At 62.8% G+C, this 21,386-nt stretch overlaps 3 protein-coding genes across 4 annotated transcripts; 2 read left to right on the forward strand and 1 right to left on the reverse strand.

Moving 5' to 3' along the window:
* Window positions 1-604: 604 nt before the first annotated feature.
* On the forward strand, window positions 605-2,460 carry CCR10 (C-C motif chemokine receptor 10). Its single transcript, XM_062174839.1, is given in 5 exon segments — window positions 605-628; window positions 1,394-1,732; window positions 1,734-2,349; window positions 2,352-2,441; window positions 2,444-2,460. Coding segments are annotated over 5 exon segments (1,086 nt in total).
* A 2,130-nt stretch (window positions 2,461-4,590) lies between these two features.
* On the forward strand, window positions 4,591-13,185 carry PLEKHH3 (pleckstrin homology, MyTH4 and FERM domain containing H3). 2 transcript variants are annotated; one of them, XM_062215665.1, is made up of 13 exons: window positions 4,591-5,188; window positions 7,049-7,104; window positions 7,466-7,545; window positions 7,649-7,840; window positions 7,928-8,085; window positions 8,176-8,296; window positions 9,341-9,647; window positions 10,151-10,358; window positions 10,580-10,707; window positions 10,991-11,123; window positions 11,283-11,744; window positions 12,042-12,233; window positions 12,687-13,185. In XM_062215665.1, the coding sequence occupies exons 1-13, from the start codon at window positions 5,027-5,029 to the stop codon at window positions 12,858-12,860; spliced, it is 2,373 nt and encodes a 790-aa protein (XP_062071649.1). In that variant the 5' UTR covers window positions 4,591-5,026; the 3' UTR covers window positions 12,861-13,185. The 2 variants fall into 2 exon arrangements, with proteins under 2 accessions (XP_062071649.1, XP_062071648.1); XM_062215664.1 differs by having other exon boundaries at window positions 10,580-10,716; window positions 12,687-13,183.
* A 712-nt stretch (window positions 13,186-13,897) lies between these two features.
* TUBG2 (tubulin gamma 2) lies at window positions 13,898-18,322 on the reverse strand. The gene is made up of 11 exons (XM_062215666.1): window positions 18,198-18,322; window positions 17,822-17,934; window positions 17,487-17,654; window positions 17,115-17,183; window positions 16,639-16,718; window positions 16,136-16,262; window positions 15,424-15,510; window positions 15,158-15,307; window positions 14,647-14,799; window positions 14,408-14,569; window positions 13,898-14,301 (listed from the first exon to the last, which is right to left on the reverse strand). Exons 1-11 carry the CDS (start codon window positions 18,244-18,246, stop codon window positions 14,104-14,106), a joined length of 1,356 nt encoding a protein of 451 aa, XP_062071650.1. The 5' UTR covers window positions 18,247-18,322; the 3' UTR covers window positions 13,898-14,103.
* Window positions 18,323-21,386: the final 3,064 nt, after the last annotated feature.

Raw genomic sequence — 21,386 nt, forward strand, 5'->3', positions numbered from 1 at the left:
CCCGCGCGAGCGCGCGCCTCAGCCCCGCGGCGAGAGGGCGGGGGTGGCGAGCGCCCGCCGCCGCCGCCGGCGAACCACGCCGCGCAACGCCAGGCTCTGGGGACCCTGAAGCAGCCCAGGAAAGCGGTGAGGCAGGGAGAAGCTGGAGCTGGGCGAAGGATCTGTCAAAGAATCCGCGGATGAGCGCTCCTAGCGCTGTGGAGTCAGCACTGTCGCCCTACTCCGCTCTGCAGAGAAACCTGGGGCGCAGCTCCCGCCACTGCGGCTTCTGGGGAGTGAACCAGCGGATGGAAGAGCGCGCGTGCTCTCTCTCTAACTCTGCCTTTCAAATAATTAGAGACCTCTTAAAAAACAACCTGAGGTTCAGAGAGGTTAAAAAAAAATCTTAAGATCGCACAGCTAGCTAGCAAATGACAGCTTTTAAAAGATCCTATCTCTTCTTCGAGAAAATCTCTCAGGGGCAGTAGAATAGGAAAGTGAGCCCACAGACCCGAATGCTCGCCTCCCTCTTAGCCCCTCTCCCCGCCCCTTCCTTCCTGTCCCACTGACTGGTTATTTAACTTCTAGCCCCTGCAGCTCTACCTCAGAAACCTTGTAGCCAGAGATGGGGACGGAGCCCACAGAGCAGGTGGGAGTGGGGCCAGGGAGGGGGAGAAGGGTGACTCGGAGGGCAGGGGCGGAGGGAGGGATGGGGTTCCCCCACCTGGCCACAGGTCTCTGCCATCCTGAGACCTGGGCGGGATGCCACCCTCCAGATGGTGGGGCAGGGGCGGGAGGCTGGGGGAAGTGCGGTTGAACTCACACTGAGCCCCAGCCCCGAGACCCCCGTGGCTTGAGGGGCTCCGTGTGTCTGTTTTGGAGGTAGAAGCAGGCTGGGTAGGAGGAAGGGAAAGGAGACAGAAAGCCAGTCTACACCAGGCTGCCAAGTTCAGGGTCCAAGTCCCAGGCAGAGCCTGCATCCGGGCGTCTGTCCAGGAGAGGGCGCTGCAGAGAGAGAGAGAGCGGGCCAGGCGCTTCAAGATTTATTAATAATGCAACTGGTCAGCCTACGGGAGCACAGATGCCTCGCATCCCTTATCTTCCATATTTCACAGTCCACGCAGCAAGCGTTGCCAGGTAGGCTGGCCGGTCAGGACTTCTCATGGGGACATCACGCATTAGGTAGCGGAGGTTCAGCAAGGAGCTCAGGGTCACCCAGGAAGCCGAAAGCAGAGGCAGGAATGCAAGACCTGCTGCGGGTGTACTGAGAAGAGTAGTGAGTTTACGTGTTCGCCCGGGACTCGGCTGCACCCTGGCCCCGCGGGAGCCCCGGGCGCAGCAGGCACGTGTCGGGGGAGGAGGTGTGCGGGAAGAGGTCTCATAGGGCCCCTCCTCTCATTTTGACCGCCCCCAGGCTTCCTGGGGCCCCTACTCCGGAGAGGAGGATGAAGCCTACTCCGCCGAGCCACTGCCGGAACTCTGCTACAAGGCCGACGTCCAGGCCTTCAGTCGGGCCTTCCAGCCCAGCGTCTCCCTGACCGTGGCTGCGCTGGGTCTGGCTGGCAACGGCCTGGTCCTGGCCACCCACCTGGCGGCCCGACGTACCACCCGCTCGCCCACCTCCGCCCACCTGCTGCAGCTGGCCCTGGCCGACCTCCTGCTGGCCTTGACCCTGCCCTTCGCCGCGGTGGGGGTTCTTCAGGGCTGGAATCTCGGAAGTACGACCTGCCGCGCCATCTCCGGCCTCTACTCGGGCCTCCTTCCACGCCGGCTTCCTCTTCCTGGCCTGCATCAGCGCGGACCGCTACGTGGCCATCGCGAGGGCGCTTCCAGCTGGGCCGCGGCCCTCCGCGCCGGGCCGTGCGCACTTGGTCACAGTCATCGTGTGGCTGCTGGCGCTTCTCCTGGCGCTGCCCTCGCTCCTCTTCAGCCGCGACGGGCAGCGGGAAGGCCAGCGGCGCTGTCGCCTCATCTTCCCCGAGGGCCTCGCGCAGACAGTGAAGGGGGCCAGCGCCGTGGCGCAGGTGGCCCTGGGCTTCGCGCTGCCGCTGGGCGTCATGGCGGCCTGCTACGCGCTCCTGGGCCGCACGCTGCTGGCCGCCAGGGGGCCCGAGCGCCGGCGCGCGCTGCGCGTCGTGGTGGCCCTGGTGGCCGCCTTCGTGGTGCTGCAGCTGCCCTATAGCCTCGCCCTGTTGCTGGACACCGCCGATTTCCTGGCCGCGCGTGAGCGGAGCTGCCCTGCCAGCAAGCGCAAGGATCTGGCGCTGCTGGTCACCGGCGGCTTGGCCTTGGCCCGCTGCGGCCTCAATCCCGTGCTCTACGCCTTTCTGGGCCTGCGTTTCCGCCAGGACCTGCGGAGGTTGCTGCGCGGTGGGGCTGCGGCCCAGGGCCTCGTGCCCGCAGCCGCTGCCCCCGCCGGCCCCGCCTTTCTTCCTGCTCTGCCCCCACCGAGACCCACACAGCCTCTCTTGGGACCACTAGGGCTGCGAATGCAGGGGGGTGGGGGGCGGGGCGGAGGGAGGGGAGTGGGAGAGAGGCGGGGGAGCCCTAAGAGAAAGGCAGGGACCCCATGGGAAGGCGTCTTCTGTGCCTTGCCACATTAAAATTGATAACACGGAAACCAGATGCAACCCATCAAGCGTTACTATTTTTGGAACCCCCGTCTTGGAGGTGATTTGTAGCCGGGCAGAGCAGGTGGGTTTCGCCCTCCCCATCCCCTCCCTGCTCGTCGAGCCCGTGGCGGGGGGGTGGGGGCGGGTGGGTGTTAGAGGCCGATGAAGCCGTAGGCACTGACACCGCCTCCACCGGCCGCAGCCTCTGCCACCCGAGGCGCGGCGTGGAGGGGCAGCGGTGCCTCTGGAAACTGCGGGAAGGCAGGGAGAGGGCCCTGTCCAGTAATGGCTGCCTTAGCGCGCACCGAGTTCCGGCTCTGGGAGCCTTCAGGCCGAGGCCGAGGCCATGCGTGCGCCCGTGCCAGGTGGGGGCGTGGCGATAGGGGCAGGAGACGCCGGTTTAGAGTGGGCGTTTGGATTAATTACCACTTTACAATCCCTTCTAAAATTCTGGGCTGCAGAGAGGAAAAAAAAAAAGTCGTGCTTCAAGTTGAGTCAGACTTTTTCACCCTCGGAGAAAGAAACCAAGGAGGGAATTGCAATTTGCAAATTTCCAAAGGGCGGCTTATGGGGGTGGGGATGGAGGTGGGGTGGGCACGCTGCTCTCCGGCGGCCCTGAGGATGCGGTCGGAGGAAATGCCCTGAGCTCTCCGGGGAGGAGAGAGGTTAGACTTCAGAGAGAACTGCCCTCCCGGGATCCCGACGGGGAAGGGAGCTTGTGGTTGCGGTGTCTCCATCCCCAGGACGTCTTAGTACAGGCCGCTCTAGTCGGGGGCGAGGGCGCACAGGCGGTGGCGTCAATCCCTGGTCTTTGTTTTACACAATCACAACAGGCAGGACGGGGTTCACAAGCGACAGTTCTCGCAGCTTAACATCCGGTGAGCAAAGCTGTCCCCAGCGCACCAGCGCGGAGTCGAGGGGCGAGAAGGGTGTGGCGTGGCGGGGAGGTCTCCAGGGAGGCGCTGGCCTCAAGTCTCCGCCCTGTCGCGCCCCGCCTGGCCCGAAGCGAGCCGTCCTTCCAGGAGTCCCCGGCGGCACAGACCCAGCGCCGCGGCTCCGAGGGGCCAGGGGAAGACCCAGCGAAGAGGGTCTTGCGCGCCAGCCGCTGGGGGCTGACCTGGAGCCCTCCGCCCGAGACCTCGGGAACCGCCGCTGAGTCAGCACCGCGCGCGCGCGCCCCGGGTCGCCCTGACCCCGCCCCGCTCGTCCAGCGCCTCGGTTAACCCTTTCTTACCCAGAGCCGCAGGATATTCGCCCCACGCCGGCCCGAGACCGGAGAATTCCCTGGAACTCCGAGCACTCCCTACGTGAGCTCAGGGGGAGCGGTGCGCTCTAGATTCGATTTTATTTCCCGCCTCGCTCTGCGCCTCCCTGGAGTCCCTGCCTCAGCTTTTTTCAGCTCTAATAGGAGGTGGCTGGGCCCGAGCGGCGGGGCTCCTTGACCCCAGGGGTAGGGCTGCGTCCCGCGCAAGTCTGGGCACCTTCCGGGGAGCTGAGGCTCTCCGCCTTCCCAGGGACCCCGCGACGAGGCCGGGGTGCAGAGGGCAGCACCCGGGCCTTCCTCCACGCTCCGCTCTTTCTCCCGAGCTCCTCAAAAGGGTTAATTCGTTGGTGGAGGTGCCTAGAGTTAAAGCGAGAGCAGGAGGGCGGGCTTCCGTGACGTCACTAGCACCCCGCGTCCGACCTCGGGGGCGGGGGCGTGGCCAGCCTCGCACCGCCCCCTCCCTCCCAATTCCCCCGCCCCTGTCCGCTGTCACCAAGCCAGGGGCACATGATGCAACCCGCCGCGGTTTTAGCCGTTTGATTGGCGGCCGCGCCCGGCGCCAGGCACAAGGATTGGGCAGAGGAGGCCGTGACGAAACCTGGACCCTGCCCTGTAAAGAAGGGAGGAGAGAAAGAAGAGGGAATCGGCGGCGGGGGGGCGCGGGGGGGTTTGCCAGGAGGAGGGGGCTGGGGAGGCGGGGTCCCGGCGCTGCGCTCGCGCCCCCAGCGCGCCAGTCCCGGGGCTGCAGGGAGCGCAGCGCGCGCGGCCCGGGCCCCGGCCACCGGACGCCCTACCGGACACGACCCTCCCTGGAGCTTGGACAACTGCCCACCTCGGACATTGCACCGGACGCTGCCCCCCACAGGGCTGGACACTACAACGGACACTACTTCCCAGCTCCGGACATTGCTCTCTCCTCCCCCCCCCCCCCCGGCCCAGGCTCTGGGTGCCTTTCCCCCCCGCCCCCCTACGGGGGCCCAAGACATTGAGCCCCCCGCAGGCTCTAGGCAACGTCCCCTTCCACCCCAGCGACGGACACTGCCTCCTCACCGTCCGCCCCCCCTTCTCCCGCCTCGTCTCCCCGCTCAGGTCGGAGCCCCGCCAGTTTCTCCGACCCCCTGCTGTTCGGCCGCAGTGGTCGGGCGCCCCCATCCCCTGGCTGCCCGCCCGGATGCCTCTCCCCGGGGGTTTGTGGTGGCTCCTCTGCTGCCGTCGGGGCTTTACTCTTCTGCACCGGGACTACGGAGACGGCGAGCTTAGCGGGGACGGGGACGGGGACGAGGACGAAGAGACCTTTGAGCTGCGGACCCCGAGTCCAGCGGGCGGCGGGAGGGTAAGTCCCCTGATCTCGATCTCTCACTACAAGCGGCCGTCATGCTGGATCCGGCTCTTGGCAAACTGGGGTCGTGAGGGGAGCTTCTTGCCCAGGGGTCAGAGCCCCCGGGAGCGGCTGCAGCAAGCCCGGCTCCGGATGCGCCTGTGGGCCTCGCGCAGCACGCTGGGCGCTGTCCACCTGCTGGGGGCCCTGAGGCAGGGGAGGCGTCACGCGTGGCCCGACCTGGCCCTGCCTCTCCCTTCCCCGTCGGGCTCGCGTCCCATCCCGTCTCCTTCCGCCTCCGCCAGCGCCAAGGAATGTGGCGAGGCCGGCTAGGCGGCTCGAACGCCTGGGTCCTTTCCGCTCCCAGTTCATGTGCGCTGGGGCCAGATGCCGGAGCTCCCACCGCAGGGACCTGGGCGAGGGGGAGAAGGCTTCGTAGGACTGGGATCCGTGGCAGGGACTCCACGGAGAGGGAGCTGGGGGCCGTGGCTCGTTGAAGACCTTTCATCAGTACCCGGCGGGTCAGGACAGAACTCTCGGCCTTCCCTGGTGAGGCTCCCGGGAAATCTCAGGCCATGGCAGTCTGCCAGCTGCCTGGTCTGATTGGATCTCCATGTGGGGAAACCGAGGCACGGCTGGTGTGAGGGACCTCCATGCCCTGACTCCACTCTCATGCCCCTGCGCAGGCTGCCCAGACTCCCCTGTGCTGTGGCCCAAGTCGGGCTCCCATCCTCCGCTCAGGGGTCCCCAGCAGGCCTGGTGGCTCCGTGCCCGGGTGGGGCGGGCTTCGCCGCTGCTGGGGCTGGAGCCAGCACCTGGCGAGGCTGAGGGCAGATAAATATAGAGGGGAGGAGGGGGGAGCAGGGGACTGCGATTAGGGCAGTTGGTCTGGGGGTGGTCAGTACCTGCCTCCGTAGGGGCATTTCGGAGAGCCCTGCTCAGACTTTGCCGAAATGAACGGGATGGGCGCCCAGGGAAGGAGCAGGACCCAGGCGTCCCCAGGCTTCCAGCTCTGTCAATCACACCATGGCCTCCGTCGTGCCCCACCTCCACCCCCCTCCCTGGAGCTTGGGGACAGGTGTCCCTGGCCCCCCTCCCCCCTCCTGGCTCTAGCAGTCTGGGCGCAATGGGAGGATGGCCCAGTTCCTGCCTGGCTCAGTCCACGGTTGGGTTCGCAGCCTCTTTCAGAGCCCAGTGTGTAGTTCAAGTTGGGTGGGAGAGGAGGAGAAAATGCCTTGTCTGAGTGAGTGCCGTTCTTCAGCCTGGCCTGGCCTTCTCTGACCCCAGCGAAGGGGCAGGCTCTCTGCCCAACGCTGCGTCTCAGGGGTGGCTGTGGGAAGCCGTAAGCTCCTGGACAAAGCCCTGTCCTGAAAAGGCCCCCTCGTCCCCGTGCCCACCACTGACCCTCCCCTGGCCAGCAAGGCAGAGTGGATAAAAGAAAAATGTGTGTGTGTGTGTGTGTGACACAACCCAGCCACCTCTCGCTGTTCAAAGGAAGGCCCAGAATCAGGAGGGGACTTGTCCCAGGGGTCCAGTGAGCCTGCGCATGCTTCGGCTGGTATAGAACCCCAGTCTCCTGGCTCCCTGCACAGTGCTCTTTCCACCCTACTCTGCCCCATTGCATCTTTAAAGCTTAACGGAGACGCTGCACCAGCCTTGGCGCCTTAGCTCCAGCCTCTGCGGAGCTCCGAGCTTGTTCTATGGAGACCGGTGGGCGGGGCGAGCCCCGAGGGCCTCCAGCTCGCTCTGCCCTAGTTGCGACCCCACTCCTCGACTCCTTCCTCGATCCCTTGAGCGGCGCAGCCCTGGGGGCAGAAGCCAAGGGCATCACGCAGGGAGGGCTCTGATCCTGAAGACTTCCGCTTGTGTCTCCAGGGTTCCCTGGACGTGACGCTGACTCAGCCAGCCAGGAGCGGGCAGATCTCCGACAGGTGAGCACCGCCCCTGCATCCCGTAGTCTCAGAACCCGGCCGTTCCCAAGACCCCCAACCTCGCTGTCTTCCCTCGCGCGCGGACTGTTGTGCAATAAGGGAGAGGCCCTACGCCGGACGCTGTGGTTTGGCCGGGGTCCCGGGGGGCGGTCCGGCCGGGGGCGCGGGGAGGGAGGGGGGGGGTCCCAGCTATTTCTGGTACGAGGTCAGAATGGCCCGGCAGTTCCCACAGCCTGGAGGAGGGGTGTCCCGCTTGGAAACAGGCACCCCTGGCAGTCTGGGGAGCCCTCACTGAGGAGCCCCCTGGAGGCAGAGGGGAGGCCCTGCAGCCTTGCCCAACCCTCCCTCCCCTCTGGCCCAGGCTGCAGAGCTGGGAGGAGACGTGGAGCCTCATCCCGGAGAAGGGGCTGCCGGAAGACGACCCCGACGTCGTTGTGAAAGGTGGGTGCCCCACCCAATGCCCTCTGGAGGCCCTCCGCACCACCCCTGCAGGGGACCCTGCCTCCTCTGCTGACCCCCCACCCCCTCCGTCTCGTCCCCCCAGGCTGGCTGTACCGCGAGCCCCGTGGGGGAGGAGTGCGGCCATGGCTGCCCCCGCGCCGGGCTTGGTTCGTGCTCACGCGGGACTCTCTGGACCAGTTCAGCAGCAGCGGGAAGGGGGCGCGGCGCCTCGGGAGCCTGGTGCTTACCAGTCTGTGCTCAGTGACCGGCCCGGAGCGCAGGCCCAAGGAAACTGGTAAGACCTCTCACAGCTCCCCTGCCTTCCCGGCAGGGAGCTCAGCCGGTCCTGACGGCCGCCTTCCGTGGCCTCTCTGTCCCGCAGGTCTGTGGTCCGTGACTGTGTCTGGTCGGAAGCACAGCGTCCGCCTCTGTTCCCCGCGCCAAGCCGAGGCCGAGCGCTGGGGGGCGGCATTGCGGGAAGTGATCGCTTCCAAGGCCCCGCTGGAGACCCCCACACAGCTACTGCTCAGGGACATACAGGTGAGGTGGAGGTCCTTAGACAGTCAAGGGGGTGATGGACCCCTAGGGCGCTCCCTGGCCCAGCCTGGTGATCCTGCCTCTCGCCTCCAGGAGAGCTGTGGAGACCCGGAGGCAGTGGCCCTCATTTACCACCGGAACCCCATCCTGAGGCACACCAGCGGGGCCCTGTATGCCCCACTGCTGCCCCTGCCCTACGGAGGCAGCGCCCCAGGTGAGTGGTCCCCTGGTTGGGATGAAGTGAAGGTAAGAACCTGAGTGCTTCCACAGGCAGGGGTCTCCCCAGCCAGCTCCTTGCTTTTCAAGGCATGAAGGTGAAACGGAGTTGGCCAGGGTGGAGGGGAGGGAAGCCCACACAGGAAAAAGGGGGGGAGGCTCTTCTGGCCACCTTCTCTGTGGGCCTCATTCTAGGTTGTTATACCTTCTCTTCTATTTAAAAAAATTTATATTGATTTGAAGGAAGGAGAGAGAGAGAGGGAGTATAGCTCCCGTCTGCTGGTTCACTCTCCAAATGTCTGCATGTCTGGGGTTTGGCCAGGTCCAAGCTGAGAGCCAGGAACCTAGGAATGCAACCTCCCTCGTGACTGGCAGGTTCCCAAGTCCTTGAGCCATTCCCCCCTCCCCGCCACCGCTGTCTCCCAGCGTCTGCTTTAGCAGGAAGCTGGACTCAGGAGCTGGAGCTGGGTCCAGAACCCAGGCCCTGGGGTGTGGGGGTCCTAATCGGCAGCTGAACTGCTAGACCACCCTTTTCTAGTTTTTCATTCCACTCGGAAGACCGTGTTATGTTACCTTTTCACGCGGTGGAAGAGCCGCTACTCTGGGAGAAGAATGTGTTGGTCTCATCCGGCTGGACTTCTCCCCTAAAGGGTGTAGTCATGGACCCAGGCCCTAGAGCTAGAGGGTTGAGATGAGCTGGAGAGAGAGTCCTGGTTTTCTCATGCCAGCCCAGCCTGTCTTCTGGCCCCTGGTGACGACCGTCAGTAGCCGGTTACTGAAGCTGGAGTTTGAGCCTGGGTCTTTCAGCCTATCTACCTTCCTAACTCCAAGTTTGGGCTTAGCAGGACAGGGAGAGGGGACTCCTGGGAGGCAGGTGTTGAAACTTTGGGACCATTGCTTTCCCTTCACTCTTCCTGTCCTTGTACCCCCTCCCCCTCGCCACCTCCCCCTTCCTTTGTATTCCCCTGGTGTATGCCTTCCTCCCAGGGCGCAGCTCTGTGTCCCCTCTCCAAACCGTCCCTCCACCCCCACCCTCCCACAGGTCCTGGCTACGCACCCTTGCGCGAGGAGGCAGTCCGGCTGTTCCTGGCACTGCAGGCGCTGGAAGGGGCGCGGCGCCCCGGGCCCCTGATGCAGGGTGTGCTCCAGACCTGCCGGGACCTGCCTGCACTCCGCGACGAACTCTTCCTACAGCTGGCTAAGCAGACCTCAGGCCCCACGGGGCCCCCAGGACTGCCAGCCACCCAAGACCCTGCAGCCCTGCGGTACTGGCAGCTTCTTACCTGTATGAGCTGCACCTTCCGGCCTGGGGGAGCCGTACGGGGGCACCTCCTGGGACATCTGGAGAGGTAAGGGGGTGGGAAAAGTCAAAGCAAGGGAGCTGCAGAGCTGGGAGGGGCTTGTAGAGGGTTTTATGGATGCTGACTCCAGATCCAGAGGAGTGACTGCCTTTGCGCAGGGCCAGGGCTGCTGCTAATATGTACAATGCCCTTGTGGGAATTCAAGATTATACCCCACTTGGGAGAGGATGCATTGCAGTAAGACACCCCCTTTGGGCAGGGAAATTATAAAAAGGCTGCTTTCCCTTGGGCTGATGCAGGCCAGCACCAGAGCCCTTCGCAGCAGCAACATAGGGCAGGATTTCAGATTGCAGTCACCGAGATTTCCGGAGCCCGCGGGAGGGCGCTACCTGTCGAAGGACTTACAGAGTAACACAGATTTAGACCAGCCGGGCACTACCTTCAAGGAACTTGAGTTGGAGGGGTGGGGAGAGCCAGCAAGAGACGAAGGAAACTGTAATGCAAGAAAGGCGGCATTCGGAGCACCGACCTCGGGGTTCCTCCTCACCCAGGACAGAGCAGGCGCTCCCGGACTCGGAACTGGCGGAATACGCGCGCTTCATCCGGAAAGCCTTGAGTCGGACTCGTGGCCGAGAGCTGGTGCCGTCGCTGGCAGAGATTTCGGCGCTGAGCCGACGGCAGGAGCTGCTGTGCACCGTGCATTGCCCAGGGGCTGGTGCCTGCCCAGTGGCCATCGACTCCCACACCACAGCGGGCGAGGTGAGGTCAGGGAAAGACCCTCGCACCCCTAGCCCCTTCTTCCAACTCCTCGTGCCCAATTCCTGGCTCTCGATTTGCGCCAGGTCTGATTCACTGTTTTGGTAAGGGAGGGGATCAGAGCCCTCGCCGGCCAACCCCTCCCAGGATCCTGGCTTTCCCCGGGGCCTGGGGGGCCTGACTTCCCCCTCCACCACCACCACCACCACCCGCTTCCTTTCTAGGTGGCTCGGGAGCTGGTGGGGCGACTGGGCTTGGCCCGGAGCCGCAACGCATTTGCACTGTACGAACAGCGAGGTGCCCAGGAGCGAGCCCTGGCTGGAGGGACCCTAGTGGCCGACGTGCTCACCAGGTTTGAGAAGTAAATGTCCAGCCCCAGCCCCGTTGTCTATTAGCCCCTCTACTTCTCAGCCACAGTCACTCCCTAAGCAGACGTTCGTGGAGCCTTTGCCACTTGTCCTGCACACGGAGGTGCGTCGGACCTCCTGGGCACCTGTGCCCCGCTCCACCCCTAGCATAAGGCCCCGCCCCCAGCATATGGCCACGCCCCCTCCGCGGAGCGGCCCTGGGGGCGCGGGGAGGGGGTAGTGGGGGTTCTGCTGCTCCAGCGCCCCTCGCCTTTTCCCCTCCTGCAGTTTGGCGGCGGAGGACGCCGGGCTGGAGGACGCGCCGGACTCCGGGTGTAGACTGTGTCTGCGTCTTCACGGCCCGCTGCACCCCGAGGGGCTGTCCCCGGACGGCCACGAACTGCCTTTCCTCTTTGAGCAGGTGAGGATCTCCCCCGCCCCGCCCCTTCCCAAGTCCGAACCACCTCTTTTCTGGTCCTGGAACCCAGACCCCCTCCCCAAGGTGCCACTGCCGGTGGGGTTTTCCCGGCTGCGACCTTGCAGCCGCAGCCCGTGCCCTAACGCCGGTGCCTCCCCGCAGGCTCACGCTCTGCTGCTGCGCGGACGGCCGCCCCCGCCCGACGACACCCTGCGCGCCCTGGCGGCGCTGCGCCTGCAGAGCCTGCACCGGGACTTCTCCCCGCGGGCGCCCCTTCCGCGCCTGGACCGCCTGCTGCCGCCCCCCACCGCGCCGCCCCGTGCAGACCCGCCCCGCCCGCTCCCCAGGCCGCCGCCCTCCGCCGCCCTGCTGGCCGGGGCACTGTGGAGCCCGAGCCTGGCCAAGAGGCGGGCGGAGCGGGCCCGGCGCGGCGGGGCGGGCCGTCCGGCGAGAAGCGCGGCCCGCGAGGGAGGAGGCGGCGCCGGCACGGCGGCGGCCGTGCTGGGCGGCTGGAAGCGGCTACGGGGCATGGGCCGAGCTGAGGCCATGGCTGCCTACCTGGCTCTGGCGGCGCAGTGTCCGGGGTTCGGCGCTGCTCGGTATGACGTTCTGGAGCTGAGCACGGTGAGGGGGAGAAGGGAGAAGGGGACTCTGGCGGCCCAAGCCCCACACCTTTGCCCCAGAGCCACAGGCCCGCCTCTGCTGTGGGCTACTTCATTCCCTGGGCCCAGAACAGCTAGCTACCCATCTCAAACCCCAGGAGTCACCAGCCCCTTGGCCTGCTGGAGCTGTAGCCCCCTCCACACCTGGCCTGTGAATCCTAGAGGGGTCGGGAAGGTCCCTGCTCAGCCATCTCCCAGAACCACAGACAGTGCTGCAGGGGGCCCTGGTTCCACCCTGACTCTGTCTGTCCATCTGCAGGAGCCTGGTGGGGGTGCTCCACAGAAGCTATGCCTGGGCCTGGGAGCCAAGGCCATGTCCCTCTCCCGGCCAGGTGAGACAGAACCCATCCACAGTGTCAGCTATGGCCACGTGGCCGCCTGCCAGCTAATGGGCCCCCACACTCTGGCCATGAGGGTGGGAGAGAGCCAGCTCCTCCTTCAGAGTCCCCAGGTAAGTAGAAGGAGGAGGGAAAAGAAGGGGTATCAAGAAAGACTTACTGCACACCAGGCATGGGCCAGGTACAGCTCTCAGCGCTGGGCTCTAGCAAAGCCAAGTGCAAGGAGGGCAGATGAGGGTGGGGAATCCAAGGCTGCTTAAGGCAATGGCAAATGCTCCAATAGAGTCCTGTTAGTGCAAGGGCCGTAGCCTAAGGGGTGTGGGGAAGGACTCAAAGAGGCTTACAAAGTCTGAGCCCTAGGAAGATCCGGGGAACCGCAGGCAGGGCAGAGGGAAGTGTAGGAGCAAAAGCCTGGAGTGGAGAGTAACCTCAGGGTGCCGGACAGAAAGAAGCAGGCGGGAGAGAAAATGGGGCCGAGCAAGGGAAGGTTGCAGAGGCCGGAGCCTGGGTGGAGGAGGAGAGAACCCAGTGGCCCCTGCTGCCCACTGCCCTCTGCCCTCTCTTAGGTGGAAGAGATCATGCAGCTGGTGAATGCCTACTTGGCCAGTCCCTCCCCCGAGAGGCCCTGCAGCCCTTCTCCTCCATGCCAAGATCTGCCAGACACCGCCCCTCCCAGCCAGCACTCGGGCCTGGATGAGCCCCAGGGACAGTCTGGCTGCTTGGGGCAGCTGCAGGACTGAGCCTGCCAAGAGGTCACAGCTTGCCTCCTGCCTCCAGCCTGGGCCAGGACTGCTCCGAGATGGGAGCGAACGATGGACCCTTTTGGCCCTGCAGGGACAGGGCACATCCCACACCCAAAGGCTGCAATGGGTGTGGACAGTTTTCTAGTTTGTTTCTTAATTTATTTGTAGAAGACAAGCAAAAAAAAAAAATTCTTATTTACACAAACCCTTCCTGTGGGAGCGTTGTCGGTGGGACAAGTTGGAGCCCCTGAGCTCAGAGCTCCACCCCAGGGGACGCCCACACTCTGGGCTTTTACCAGGCACTGAGGAGTCTGGACACCACGCAGCCCCACCCTCCTCGACCTTCTGGAATGAACCTGCTCCTGGCCAGTATGTTGCCATAGCATGGTGGGTGGGGCAGCAAGAGGGCAGTATTGGAAGCTGGCAATTACTCACCATCCCTCAGCCATCGAGTGGCGGAGGGGCGGCCTCCCAGCATCTCTGAGGCTGGAGGGCAGTGAGTCATCAGGACTGGCACTGCCCAGTTCCTACCCTGGTCTCCTGGGCCCTGCTTGGGTCCATCTTTGGTGTGCCTACTGCTCTGGCCCTGAACGGAGAGGAGCATGGGGCAGGGTAAAGAGCTAAGAACTCCCTGGCTGGGAACAGTAACTCAGGGTGGGCTGATCCCTGCTCAAGTTCTGTTCCTGCTTCCCAGCACTCTGAAGGCTCTGGGCGCTGGAAACCCCGAGTCCTGGCCTTCCTGACCTGCTCAGAATGCAGCGGGCCCCGCTTCAGTAGACCCCACGTCCTCCGTCCCGAAGGGAGGAGGGTGGGGCAATGCTGGTCCCCCTAGGGCAGCAGCGTGAGCACTGGGGAGAGAGCAGACCCCAGGAATCCTCTGTAATTTTGAGAGAAGGGCTGACTCCAGTAAGACAGCTAGACTCAAGGTAAGGGACACCAGTGGAAACCCTGGACACTGAGACCTGGACTAGAGCAGGCAGGGGCCACCTTCCCATCGCGTGCCTGGACACTGGAGATCCTTCACCATCCCCCAGGTTCCGCTCAAGCCTGACTATGCTCACAAGCACGCTTTATTACTTTATTAGAGCTGAACAAGCATATCAAGGGTCAGGGCACAGAGGGAGGAAGTAGGCCAGCTCCTGGGCTGGAGATGACCCAGAGAGGCTGACGGGCGGGGTTGGGTCAGCGGAACCAGGGATGGAGGCTGTTTCCCACCCGGGAAGAGGAACGGGAAGGGAAGTCACTGCTCCTGGGTGCCCCAGGAGATGTAGTCCGGCCGGGTGGCTGCGTGGTACTCGTCGATGAGCTCCTGCACAACCTCCCTGGACCTGTCCATCTCGTCGAAGTTGTCCTTGAAGATGTCCTCCTTGCGGAACTGCTCCAGAAAGGCTCCCCGCTTCCACAGCTTGTCGTACTGCTGGCAGGAACTTTCAAAGAGCTGGAAGAAACAGAAAACTCCAGGATAGGGGCCGGCATAGGTCGGGGAGGGGTTGAGAACCAACTAGGGGAAGGCAGAGGGTGGAACAGAGGATGGCCAGACTCACGGAGGAGATGCTGGTGTGGTTGGCCATCATGAGCCCGCTGACCCGGTGGGCTGAGGGCAGGTAGGGAGACTTCCTCGACAGGGCCACCTGGATGCTGGCTGGGCCCCAGGGGATGAAGTTGGCCAACTTCCGTTCCCGGATCCTCTGCAGGCTCTTGTGGACCTGGGTGGGCACAGCGGGAGGTGGCAGCCTCTCTGTGCCCCTGAGGCTTCAGGCTAGGAGGAAGGGGCCTCCCCTACCTGGGTGGGGTCCACCTCCCCCTGGATGATGTTGAGGATGGCGATGTAGCAGTGGTTGGTCTGGCGGTCCCGGCCTGTGGACACCATCACGTTCTTGGGCTGCAGCAGCCGCCGCATGACGTCCAGGACCGTGGTCTTCCTCACGCTGGCCACCTGAGGGATGGGACAGCGGTCACAGGGGCCAGACCAGCACTCGGGACACCGTGCAGGGATCCAGAGGAGCCGGCACGTCCCCGGCAGACTTGGAGCAGTGTGGCCTCTCAGGCAGGACCAGCGTCAGCTCAGCAGACATGTCCTCATGCAGGAGCCAACAGCGCACCCCACGCCACGTGGCCTGCAGGAGCCCAGGGCACAGGGAAGATGGAGACAAGGCAGCGAGACAGGCCCATGCTCTGCCAGTGCCTGAGTGCAAGGCCTCTGGGGGCTGCAATGGGCAGCTGCCGGGGCGGCGAGGAGAGGAGAGAGGCCAGGTCAGGGCCAGCTGGCCCGGGACACTGAGGGCTGCTCTTACTGACTGGTCCGTGGTGAGGGGGGTGTAGCCGGTCATGAGGAAGTGGAGCCGGGGCGTGGGGATGAGCGAGGCGATGAGGCCGATGAGGTCGTTGTTCATGTAGCCGGGGTAGCGCAGGGTGGTGGTGCTGGCTGACATGATGGTGGACACCTGGGGACAGGGGTGCTGTGTCATGGGCCTGGCCTGGGTAGGACCCCCTCCCCCTGCCGTCAATGGTCCTCCCACAAGGAGGACTTCCAGTGCAAGGAGTGCAGGAGTGGGCTCACCAGCTGGTTGATCTGGGAGAAGGATGGGTTCTGGATGTGCAGGCGGTCCGTGGCTATCCGGTTCAGGGCCGTGTTGTCCAGCACCACCTGGAGGGGACAGACGAGGGTGGCATAGACATGAAATATTGGCTGAGCACCTACTAAGCTGTAAAGGCAGTCAGTAGCTTTGTTAGTTTACAAGGAAAGCATTCTTTGGGGGGTATTATGAGTCCCTTTGGACAGTGGAGGGCAGTACACAAATCTGTGAGTGTCCCCCGTGCCACACTTGGTGCCTGGGTCTGGAGTGACCACAGAGTGAAAACGGGCATGGTCTTTGCCCTCGCCAGGCCTACAGTTGTTGAGGGAGGCTGACACTGAATACAGAACAGAAGAAAGGTGCTGTTAACCTGAAATATGACAAAGGAAGCTGACCTTGACTGGGTGGGCAGCGAAGTTTCACTAAGACAGTGACCCCTGCGCTGGAGCTGAAGTGGGAGCAGGCACTGAGTGGGCCGAGGGGCATATGTGGTGGCACAGGGAGGCAGTCACTATGCTGGGGGACCGGCTGCCTAAAGTCATGTAAGCACCCTGGAGGTTGCGACCTTACTTCGCAGTCTGACCCACGGGTCCGGCTTTGGTGGGTCTCTTTGTGCTGGGCAGGGGCAGGGCAGGGCAGGGCAGGCTGGCTGTGACTCAGGGGGTCCCACAGCCCTCGACTCCCTCTTTTGCTCACCACGCAGTCCGCGTTCTGAGTCAGCCGCTTGAGCGTGAGGAGCGAGTTGTAGGGCTGGACCACCACGTCGCTCATCTCATCCTGGTTGGGAAACACCGAGTAGGTCTGCACCAGCTTCTTGGGGTACCTGAGGGTGAGGAAGAAGGAAAGGGGGGGTGGCACAGAGAATCAACAGGGCTTCCCGGACTGCCCACTCTGTCTTCTGTGGGGACAATGGGCACCACTATTTTCGTGTGCCACCAAGCTCTTGTACAGTAGTAGCAGGGTAAGGGCTGAACTCAGTCTTCAGAATGAACAAGATAAGCTGCAAGCATCAAACTCTAGATCTCCCCCTGGACCCAGGTACCCGCCCCAGGTGTTGATTGCTTCCAAAGTACCTGGGTGGGTTTGTCTCTATGACTCAAAAGCAGTAGGGGCAGGCCTTCCAGCTCAGAAGGAAAAGGGGGCGAAAGACAGCTCCCAGGGAACCCGGGCTAATGCCCTCCTCTCAAACACTGGCTTACCTGTCATTCAGTCGCTCCAGGAGGTAGGAACCCATGCCAGAGCCTGTCCCCCCTGCAATGGAGTGACACAGCACGAAACCCTGTGTGGGAGTGAAGGACAGGCAGTGACCAGGGACCTGGGCAGGGGGAGGGGGAGGCTGCTGGCTTGTCTCATTCCCCACCCACTTGCAACACACTCGTGCCTCAAGGCTTCCTCTGTGTCCATCCAGGCTGAGGCTCCTTGGGAAGGCTCAGGGCCTGGGCACAGGCCGAGGGATTCATACCCTCCAGGCTACAGCTTCCCTGAGAACAAGGACTGCACCTTATCTACCTCAATATCCCAAATCAGATGCTCAACAAATGGGCCTGGAATTGGACTGCCACCATCCCAGGCCTGCTCAGGCCACCATCACAGCACCTGCTCGGGCCACCACCTGACCCCCAACACGCCACAGCCCCTCTCCACTGCACCCCACGGGAGCTGGGGAGAACCTCACCTCAAGACTGTCACTCCCGTCTGCTTCCCGGTCTATGATGTCAAAGATGTCCTCGTGGATCTTCTCTCCCTGGACAGAGACATGGCAGAGAGTCAGGTCCAAGGTTCTCTGTTCAGCAACAAGAATTCCACAAGGGAGAGCGGCGGGGGAGGGCTTTGTGGCCCCCCTGAAGCAGAGCTTCAGCTGTTGCCCTCCACGCAGAAATGATATTTTGTGACTTGTACAAAATGTGCATAAAACTCTCCCTGGCTGTCCCTTTGTCAAGGCATCCCTTTATCTCTGATGTATCAGCAATCTCTGGTCAAATTCCCAGGTTGCCTGAGCCTGCCTTGCCCCAGGGTGGGACTATCCAAGGGTCCCCGGCTTGGACACCTGGGAGAATCCCCTGGCCCAGTTGTTGCCAGCTCCTCCTCCATGCTCAGCCAGGTAGATGTTCTCCGGGTTGTAGAGCTTGGCGTAGGGAGAGTTGAGGATGGAGTGGATCACCCGGGGCTCCAGGTCCAGCAGCACAGCCCGCGGGATGTAGTGCTCATCATCGGCCTGCCAGCGAGAGTCCGGGAAGGGGAGGCCCCGTCAGCCAGCGCCGCCGGCCCAGGTCCCAGTCCAGCCCCACTCGGGCTCCTGCCGGGCCTCCCTCCCCAAGCCAGCCGCGGGGCCCCAGCACCAGCCCCTGCCCCGTCCGTCCCTTCAGGCCCCCCGGGGGGCACCTGGTAGAAAAAGACGTCCTTGCGGTCCGTGCCCTCGGTAGCGAACTCCTCCACGATGCCCTCGGGGCTGATACCATGCTCGGCGCACAGCTGCTTCCAGAACTCGAACCCAACTGGGGAGAGGGGAGACGCCCGGGTCCGCGAGAGCCGAAAGGCCTGGGCAGCTCGGCGTTAGGCTCTGAGGCTGCCACTCTGGGAGCGTGCGCCCAGGACGCCGGCTCTCGGAGCCGGCACAGCCCAGGGTCTGCGTGGTCATGCGCAGTAGAGCAGGGGGTTCACGAGAGAGGGAGAGGGGGCCCGGTGGGTACCAAGCACTCGCGTGGACCCCGAAGGGGCAAAACGAGAGAGTGGCGGGGCCCGGAGCTCGCTTGCTCACTCTGGTTGCCGCACTGGCCCAGCTGCAGGGTGATGATCTCCCGGGGCATCGCTCTGCGGACCCGGGCCCGGCGGGAGTCACGGCCGAGACGAACGCCCGGCAGCCGGGCGCGCAGGACGTGGGCAGCGCGCGCTCCCCTCGCCTCTCGACGCGAGCGCTCGGTCTGCGCGTGTGCAGTGCGGGCGTCTGCTCCGCCGCCGGGCCGCGGAGCCCAACCTGGGCATCATCTTCCCCCATGGCAGGCGCAGCTGGAATTCGGCACAGGCGCAGAGCGAGGCCACGCCCCCGCCGGCCCACCGCTCCGCGCCTGCGCCCTGAGACTTGCGGGGGCTCGCAGGGTCGCGACCTTAGGCTGCGGGCAGGTGGGGAGCGGACGGCGGGGTCCACGAGGTAGTCCGGGTGTAGGGTCCTGATGCTCTAAGGACTCTGTCGGCTCCGCTGAGGCCAGGGCTGGATCTGAGGCAACTTTCTTCCTTTAAATTTCTATTTTTAAAATTGTTTGAACATACATACAGCATAAAATCCATCATTTCAACGGTTATCAGACATTAGGTACACTCGCATTGTTCTGTACCCATCAGCACCCTCCATTTTCTCTTTCCCAAACGGAAACTCTACCCATGAAACAGCAACTTCCCGTCTTCGGCGCAGACCCTGGAAGTCACCATTCTTTCCCTATTAAAGCTGAATAATATTCCGTGGCTCAGATACACCACGTTTGTTTATCCACTCAAACCTTGGTGGACACTTGTTCCACCTTTTGGCCATTTTGAGTCGTGCCCCTTTGGACGCGGGTGTACAGATATCTATTTAACTCCTTGCTTGCATTTTGTTGGCTATATACCCGGAAGTAGGATTGTTGATGACTATGTCTAATTGAGGAATCACCATACTCTTTTCCACAGCAGCTGCACAATATTACATTCCCACTGGCAATGCTGAGGGGTTCCAGTGTTATCCCCAGCAACACTTGTTCCTTGCTAGCTTTTGATCATAGCCTGGGTGTGAAGTGGTATCTTTGAGGCTCTGTTTTACTCTAAATTACCGGAAAGTTGACATAGACAACATGATTTTATATTTTTACCATCTACTTTTTGTGTTTTGAAATTTATATAAATGGTACCAAAGTCATATCAGAGAAAAGCAACTTGCTTTTTCCACCTTATATTAGGGCTTTTTGTGATGTAGCCGTGTTAATATGGGTAGATTTAGTTCATCCCTTTTAACTGCTGTATAGTATTTCAGTGGACAAACAAAAGCAGTTTATTCTACTTCCAAACGAGTGAGGTTAGATTGTTCTCAATTAGTGGAAGGGAGAGATAGGAAAGGGTGATTAACCGATACTAAGTTATAGTTAGACAGGAGAAAGGCCTTCTGGTGTTGCACTGGCCTGTGGGGTGACTATGGATGACAGTAAAGTATTGTTTGCTTTCTTAAAAAGCTAGAACGCTGAAGAGCTGATAAATGCTTGCAGAGACAGACATGTTTTCTGTGGTTTGAACATCACACCATGTACGCGTTTGGAGATATCACATAGTACCCCACACACATGCACAGTTTTGATGGTTCTCAACAATCCCCCACCACAGGAGCACAGGAGCCGCCTGCCTGCCAACAGGAAGCGCAAAGTCTCTGCAGGCTTGCACAACTTGAGGCTTCTCCGGCGTCGCCCATTTGTTCCTGAACCGCTACACTCTTCCCAGCCCGAGTGTTTCCCACAGGTGCACCTGCTCTTGGGCTGCCGGGTACTGATTTTGTCAGTTCCACAGAGGTGAAGGGGAACTGGAGGCTGGAATGCCCAGTCGCGATGCCGGGCGAGGGTCACTCGCTTTCCTTTTGGGGATTCTTCCTCTGGGACCTGCCCGTGGGTAGCCCTTGCCCGTTTGTCTTAGACATTTGCAGTCAGCTCCGCACATCCACTCTTGGACGGCTTGCAGATATCGCCTGGGCCTCGTCTTCACATCGAGAAGTGTGTCTGGCCACAGGGACGCTGTCCGTTTTACTGCGGACTTTCCGTTTGTTTCGAGAACTTAAGGGAGCCCCCCACCCCACCCCGGCCCCTACCCGCAGTATCTTCCCTGCTCGCACAACAGTTTTCGCGTGTCCCCGGTAGGTCTCCAGGGCATCTGGAATTTATTTGAGATAGGGAGCCACTTTATTTCTTCCATATGCATGCTCCGGGCGGTCTCGGAACAATTACGGAGCAGCCGGCAGAGCGCCGCCCGCCCCCGAGCGTTCCAGGCCGCGCTCCGAGGGGGCCGAAACTTGGGGGGGGGGGGGACCAGGCCAGGGCGCCGCCGACTCTCGCTCGGACGACGCCGGCTTTTGTTTTCTTTTTTCTCGCTCGCTTTTTTTTTTAAAGAGAACTCGGCCGCCTTCCAGGCCCCACCGCCCGGGCGGCTCTGGAAGGCTCTGGAAGGCTCTGGAGCTCGCCCCGCGCGCCCGCCCCCGCCCCGGCCGTGTCCTCAGCCGTCGTCCGGCTCGGGCGCCCCCACGAGGACCCGGCGTTCTCGCCAGGCCGGGGCGGGTCCGGCCACTCCCTCGGAGGTTCGAGGCGGGTCGGGCGCGGCGTCTGCTTGCGGGTGCGGGGGCGCCGGGCTCCTGCGTGCGAACCGCGAGCCGCGGCCGGGGTGTGTGTGTGTGTGTGTGTGTGACCGACCCTGGAGGGTGACGCTTCGCCGCGGCTCCCGACTCCCACCCATACCTTGCCCCACTTCTCTCCCAGAAGTCGGGAGCACTCTCTTCAAATCCGTTTCCAGGCCAGCGGGTTGTCCGGCTTGCAGAAGCTGCGGGGTGTCCAGTCTCCTCTCAGAAGCCCTGTCTGACCTGCTGGGGACGGGGCACAAACGCTTGGAACCTGAGGCCTCGGGGCCTTCGGCGGGGCGGACCTTAAGTCTTCCCCCTTAGCGCGCTGTCCATTTCTGCGGGGGCCCAGCGACCTATGTGGCTTATAGGAGAGGGGTCACCAGCACTTTGCGTGGAGCCCGACGGCCACTCAGGATTCAGCGCATGTTAGCCGCTCTCTTATCTTTCCGAGATGCAGGCGGAGCCGAAGCACAGGTTGGCAGCTGCTGTGCATGGCAGGGTTTAGGTAGGGTAGAAGCAGTGAGTGGTTGCTTTGCATACATTTTATAAAAACCCGAGTATTCATGGCCCTGTAGATTCAGTGTCAGATCTGAGCTCTGCTGA

This window comes from Lepus europaeus, chromosome 18 (assembly GCF_033115175.1).
Source record: "Lepus europaeus isolate LE1 chromosome 18, mLepTim1.pri, whole genome shotgun sequence".
In the NCBI taxonomy this organism is placed as follows: Eukaryota; Metazoa; Chordata; class Mammalia; order Lagomorpha; family Leporidae; genus Lepus; species Lepus europaeus.